This window comes from Oratosquilla oratoria, chromosome 11, assembly GCF_046742065.1.
Source record: "Oratosquilla oratoria isolate Oo_2021 chromosome 11, ASM4674206v1, whole genome shotgun sequence".
Lineage (NCBI taxonomy): Eukaryota > Metazoa > Arthropoda > Malacostraca > Stomatopoda > Squillidae > Oratosquilla > Oratosquilla oratoria.
In genome coordinates, this window is record NC_134787.1 from 30,655,333 (window position 1) to 30,662,832 (window position 7,500).

Consider the following 7,500-nt stretch of genomic DNA (forward strand, 5'->3'; position numbering starts at 1 on the left):
GAACCCCAATTTTCATCCCAAAGAGTAAAAATGTCATCTACGTATCTAAACCAAACCATGTCTGGGGGTTTAATGGTTGGCAGAAGAACAGACTCAAAGTATTCCATGTACAGATTGGCCAGTACAGGAGAGAGATTCGAACCCATGCTACAACCAAATTTTTGTCTAAAAAAAGAATTCTGAAATGAAAAAACGTTTGAAGTAACACAAAGACGAATAAGCGCAATGATTTTTGTAACTGGGAGTGGGAATTTGTCCTGAAATGGTTGTAGCTCGGTTTCTAGGAAGGATAGAACGCCATCAATACAAAAATGTGTAAAAAGAGAAATCACATCCAGGCTAAACATTTTTCTATTAGAAAAATTCACTTGTTTTAATTTGTGATCAAATCCTCTGAGTTTTTTAAATGGGAATCGGAAAAAGTACCAACAAACGGGGATAAAAGGTTTGCTAACCATTTGGAAAGCTTGCTGGTACACGATCCCCGGTTGGAGATAATCGGTCTGAGGGAGATATCAGTTTTATGCAATTTTGGAAGACATAGCAATAAGGCAACTTGGGATTAACCACTTTGAGTTTCAAAACCTCATCGTCATTAGTGATATTACGAAATTCCTTGTTGAAAGTGGCAGACATGTTTTTAAGTAGATTTTTACTAAGGACCAAGAAGAACTTCTGAACATGGGCCTTAATTGCCACTATCTTACAAAACCACGACCCCATCGTAAGCGGCTAGAAATTGAGGTTCTCCTTGATGACATCCAACATCTGGAAAAAGCAGGACAAGTGAAAACTACACCAGACCTTCAACCAGCGCTTCTTGCAGAAGCCAACAAGACAAGAGGATCATATCATAGTAAATATGTTAACGGAAACCACCTTCTCGCCGCAAAAGAACTCAAGAATAACCCTGACATCACCATCAGACGTGCTGACAAAACAGCCGCCTTTGTCATCATTAATAGAGAAGATTATACCCACAAAATAGACTCCATACTCAGCGACACCACAAAGTTTACAAAAATAACAAGAAATCCAACTGATTCCATCAAGAAGAAGTTGAACAAAATCATCACATCCATCAACGCCAACATGGACAGTCCAAAATTCCCCAAGCTTACAGGCGAATACTCTCTTGGGTATGCTTTTGGAAACATCAAGACACATAAACCTGGCAACCCCATCAGGCCCATCATTTCCCAAATACCTACAGCAACATACCCCATAACCAAGAAAATTAACGAGCTTCTCACTCCATATGTCCCCAGCACCTACACCATTGCCTCCGCGCCCGATTTTCTCGAAATCCTCCGAGATTCTCCATCTAACGAGGATGCCATCATCGCTTCGTTGGACGTAGAAAGTTTATTTACGAACGTCAACGTAGACCGAACCATCGATTTCATTCTCAAGAGAGTGTACCACTGCGACGATACCACACCTCTCAACATCCCCGAGAAAAGCTTAAGATCGCAACTGGAGATATGCACCAAAGAAGCTCCCTTTACCTGCCCTAATGGAAGAATGTATAAACAAATCGATGGGGTGGCAATGGGTAGCCCCCTTGGAGTTTTGTTTGCTAATTTCTTCATGGGTACCATTGAGACAGAACTCCTGGCAGAGGCCCGTCCCTCCATTTACTGCCGTTACGTAGACGATATCTTCGTACGGATAAGAGACGAGAGGGAACTTCAAGACCTGAAAACCCGCTTCATCAAAGCCTCAGGACTTAATTTCACCTACGAAGAAGCTAACAATGGACACCTCCCTTTCCTTGACATCCTCGTCACAGCACAGCAGACAGGCTTCCTAACAACAGTTTACACAAAACCGATAAACCCTGGACTCTGCCTGAATGGAAAAAGTGAGTGCCCTTCCAGGTACTTACACACCACTTTCGGCGCATATGTCAGAAGAGCACTTTCACACTGCTCCACATGGAGAAATACACACCAAGAACTGGAAAGACTAACTCAGGTCCTGGTTAACAATGGATACACAAATTCAGACGTAACACACATCACAAAAAAGATCCTAGACAAATGGTACACAAAAGAAGATAACCCGACACCTAACAACAAAAACTCCATCAAGTTATATTACAAGAATCACATGTCAACAGAATACAAAACAGATGAAAATATTTTAAAAGAAATCATAAACAAGAACATACAGACAACAGACCCCGAAAAACAAATCCAACTCATCATCTATTACAACACTAAGAAAACAGCCCAATTGATTATCCGTAACCAACCCACCACCACAAAAACAACACTACAACAAGACCACGTTGTATACCAATATAAATGCAATAGTGAGGCGTGTGGATCTCACACTTACATTGGTATGACAACAACACAATTAACACGACGCCTAACATGCCACCTGTCCAACGGATCAATCAAGTCACACTATACCTCTTCCCACAACAAAGCACTAACAAGAAAAGACCTAGACAATAACACGACAATCATAGACAGGGAATCGGATCCCCGACGGCTACTGTTCCTGGAAGCCATATACATACAAGATAACCATCCTAACATCAACATCCAGACTGAAGACCTGCGCGTCTTACCATCAATGAAGAGACTGAACACAGACAGAATCACTACACGCACTGGGAGAGGTCTCACAGACCTCCAGTAACCCGGCTCCCCTATTGGTCCTAGGCAACCAATCAGAGGAGACCTCTTCCTGCAAGAAGCCTTATGATCCCAACTCCATGAATAAATACGACATCCACAGACACTGCACATCAGATCGCCCAGAAGATGGAACCAGGAAGTTCCGAAACGTCGGCCACAATAGGACAACTACTAAGATACGTCAAATTTGAAGACAAAAAGATTGTACGTTGTATCGAAGCTACACGTAATAAAATAATCAACAGTGAATCCTCTTTAGCCTTCAACCTCGTTTGTTTACAAGAGAATATACTACCTGGCTACACCAATATATATATATATATATATATATATATATATATATATATATATATATATATATATGTGTGTGTGTTTGTATATATATATATATATATATATATATAAATATGGTTGTTATACTGTATATACTGTATATTTTTTTTCGAAATTCTTTCTGATTCAGTGTCGATATTAGATTGAATTCAGGTTGGTAGGATGAATTCTGAAATTCTTGACACTGTCATGAGGATTTTTCAAACATCTGGGCTTCACACATTACACACACGTCATACACACGCACACACGTCACACATGCACTTCTCACACACACACATTCATACACACACACGCGCACAAAATACGAACACATACACATATACCGGTACATGGCGATCGAAGCTACCTGAGTGTGTATATATGCGGGAGAGAGAGAGAGAGAGAGAGAGAGAGAGAGAGAGAGAGAGAGAGAGAGAGAGAGAGAGAGAGAGAGAGAGAGAGAGAGAGAGAGAGAGAGAGAGAGAGAATAATATTGTAGACTTTGGTGCGGTCTGTTTTTGCCTTCCCGGTTCTCTTCTGAGAATTTGTTGTGCAGTGGGATTTGGGTTCTAGTTCAGTTGACCTCCAGCTGCGACACGAGGTCAATTTGGCCAGCCTTCTCGTTAACTCGGCAAAGATTCTTTTTAACTCAGGAAATGGTTTATGTTGAGGTCTACTCGGCAAATCTACGTTTATGTTAACTCGGGAGATGATCTACCTTCGCATTCACTTATTTAACGTTTTACGTTTCACGTGCTGATTGTATCAGTGAATGGTTTACGTTTTACGTTCAGGTTAGTTTAGTGGGCTGTTTACGTTCTGTATAGCTTGGATAATTTGCGTTCAATTTGAATTGGAGGAATTTTTACGCTTTGTTTTCTTGTTCACGTTTCTATTTTTTACTTATTTATTTGTTTGTTTATTATTTTATCTGTTTTTGTTATTGTTTGTTAGCTGTTTACCACCTTGAGCGACGTTGCCAAATTTAAGTGTTATCCTCAACGTGGCTCCTAAAGAGGTCAAATGAAGAGAAAGGAAGAGTTTTTTATCATTGTTATTATCATCATCATTGTCACTGCTGTTATCATTATTACTATGATCATTCTTATCCTTAATCTTAATTTTAATCTTATCATTGTTATTGCTATTGTCATTATCATCATAATTCTTCTTATTCGTATTCTTATTCTTAATCTTGATCTCATTCTTATTGCTATTGTTGTTGTCATTATTATCATCATAATTCTTATTCTTATTTTCATTCTTATTATTGTTATTGTTATTGCTATAGTCATCATTATCATTGTTATTATTATACTGGGGACATTAAACATTCCAGTATGTGCTCGTAGTCCTTGCAACAGTTGCATTGGTCTCATGTGCTATTTGCATTTCACACGAGAGGTGGAAATCCCGCTGAAGTGACCAAATCCCATTCTCGGTTTCGTGACTTGAACAATCATTGTTTCTGACCTGGCGAGTGGTTGGTGCTCGTTGTCAACATAGTCAGCTCCCGCTGTCACGAGTAATTTTTTAGATTTATTCTATTTGCTTATGTATTTATTAATTTATCTATTTAATCATTCGTTATTATTGTTGTCATAATCGTCTTTATTACTATCGTCATCCTTAACGTTATCTTCATCTTCATCCTCTTCTTCCTCGTTATCATCATTGTTATCATCGTCGTCATCATCATTATCACCATCTTCATCCTCACCGTTATCATCTTCATCTTCGTTCTTATCTTTCTCGTTATCGTTATCATCATCGTCCTCGTCGTTATCGTCGTTTCCTTCGTCGCCATCTCCGTCTTGGTTCTGAGGCCAAGTTTTATGTTCCAAGTTTGGCTTTAAAACCTCCGAAGGCCAGTTTGTTGCTTCCCCGTTATTATTAGGATTTATGGAGACTCTCTTCCACCCCCCCCTCTCTGTCTCTCCCCCTATCTCTCTCTTTCTCTGCACACTCACAACCCTCCCACACCCACCCCCACCCCCACATGTATATTATATATATATATATATATATATATATATATATATATATATATACTGTATATATATACTGTATATATATGTATATATATATATACATATATATATATATATATATATATATATATATATATATATATATATATGAAGAGAATCGCCAGTAGCGGCATATGTCATCCCAAATAACTTTCTGTAGAGCTGTGGCCAAGCGTTAAGCAAGGCCTCGGTTCGAGTCCTAGAGCAGCTGTCGGAAATTATTTGGGATATATATACATACATATATATATATATATATATATATATATATATATATATATGTATATATATATATATGTAACTGTATAACACATATATACATATACACAAACACACACACACACACACACACACACACACACACACACACACACACACACACACACACACACACACACACACACACACACACACACACACACACACACACACACACACACACACACACACACACACACACACACACACACACACACACACACGCACGCACACACAGCGATGGAGTTGAACCCAACGTAAACATTGGAACAGCAGTGACACCTACTGGCACAATACCGAAGCGTAGCGAAAACATCGAAACACCATTAGGTGTTGTAAGGTATGATGAAGAAGATTTTTTTCTGGATTTAATAAATATGACAGAAGACTGAGTAGAATTATAGATATAGAAAAGGAGATGAGATCATGGAATCAAGAGATTAGGGAGCTAAAGAAAGAAATCATGCACCTAAAGAATGAGTACAACGAAACCTACAAAGAACTGAGGGACTTAAAGAAAATGCGGAAATAAATAGCGAGGTAAGTGAATTGAAAAAGAGTTAATCAAAATAAAACGTGGAAACGAAAGGATGAAAAACAAAAATACCACCAATAGTGAAACCCTAAAAAGAGTGGTAAATGAACAAATTAAGGCGGTGACCGAGAAGTTTGAACGAAATATAGGAGGGAAAAATTTGCAGAAAATCAGAAAAGAGTGGAGAAAGGACTAAGAAAACCAAGAGATAGCTTTCAAAGAAATTATCCAACAACAAATGCAGGAAAATACCAAAGACACAGTTATTCAAGTAATTAAAGAGAAAGAAAATTGGGTTAGAGATATAGTTGACAAAAAAGTGCATAGTAGTATATGGTAGAAAGGTACCTAGTTTGGTACCTGAGAGAAAAAGAAGAGAAGAAAATAGCAAGAAACATTCTAAAAGCAGTACAAGACGAAGGGCAAGAAATAGAAAAGGAAATAGAAGAAGTGCATAAAATGGGGGCAATACGTAAGAGAAAAAATCGACCTCTAAAGATCAAATTAAGGTCTCAAATTGTAGCAGAAGAACAATTAGTAAAAGAAGGAAGGTTAGCAAATAGTGGAAACTAAAAATATAAAAGTATATGGATAAAAAAGAAATGAACAGTGAGGAAAAAGAGAGAAGACACTAAGCAGTGAAGCTAAAGAAAAAAAAAGAAAAAACATGAGAAAGAGCGGAGATCGAAAATAAGGAGTTCTATTGGAGAGTAGTAGACATAAGGCTGAGAAAATGGTATATATAAAAAGGAAAGAAAAAAGGAATAAAAGGAACAGAGAACGAGATAAAGAAGGAAAAAAATAAAATAAAAGTGACATATACTAACATAGACGGTTTGATCTCAGCATTAAATTAACTAAATGATTATCTGTCAGAATGAAAAATAAATATAATGGAAATTGTGGAGACAAAATTAATAGGTCCACTGCCACCAGTGTTGGACAAGGGTTATATAATCATTGAAAAAAAAAATGGATGGAGGAGTCATGTTTTTGACTAAGAAAAACTTAAATGTGACGAAGGTTACAGAGGGAGAAAATAGTGTGGAAATGATCATAATAAAAGTTGAAAATTGTGACATGAAAAGTAGAAAGTTTGTGTGCTTTATGTGCTCCCCAAAAGAGAACGGGTTCTTGGAAAGAGAGCGATTATTCTAAAATGTTAGGAGACATAAGGCATTCATTAAATGAGATGCTTGTCATGGGGGATACAAATCAAGTTATGACTCGGTATATTATTGAGAATGGGCGTGAGAGTGAAACACACGACAACACCAAGATGTGTCTTTATTGATAAACACAGAGCACTATCCTATCTGAACACATAAATGAAAAATCACCATTGTGATAGCTAACACAGTCTACTAATTATAAAGATAGTATATATAAAGTAAAATATATACAAACCACCTTCCTCGGCTCTGCAGTAGTGAGGCCGAAGTGTCCAATTCTCCTTGAGTGTCGATCTCCTGTGTCCTCCTCCTTGAGTGTCGATCTCCTGTGTCCTCCTCCTTGAGTGTCGATCTCCTTCTCGTGATAAACGGGCTACGTCCTCCTACAGGACTGGACGTGCGCTGAGTCCACCCACAGCTCGTCGATCTCCTTCTCGTGAACTCCTGCTGAGTCCTTCTCCTTGAGTACTCTCCCTCTGTAGAACTGGGAGAAGGAGGAGAAGTGGACCGCCGCGATCGGCGGCAGTCGAAAAAAGTGT

At 38.3% G+C, this 7,500-nt stretch overlaps 1 protein-coding gene across 1 annotated transcript in view; it reads left to right on the top strand.

Annotated features, from left to right (window-relative positions):
- Positions 1-681: 681 nt before the first annotated feature.
- Positions 682-7,500, top strand: part of LOC143030003 (uncharacterized) — a 20,424-nt gene continuing 13,605 nt past the window's right edge. Inside the window, exon 1 of the mRNA XM_076193212.1 lies at positions 682-1,665. Coding sequence (XP_076049327.1) covers positions 682-1,665 — 984 coding nt within the window. The remainder of the gene's footprint in view (positions 1,666-7,500) is intronic.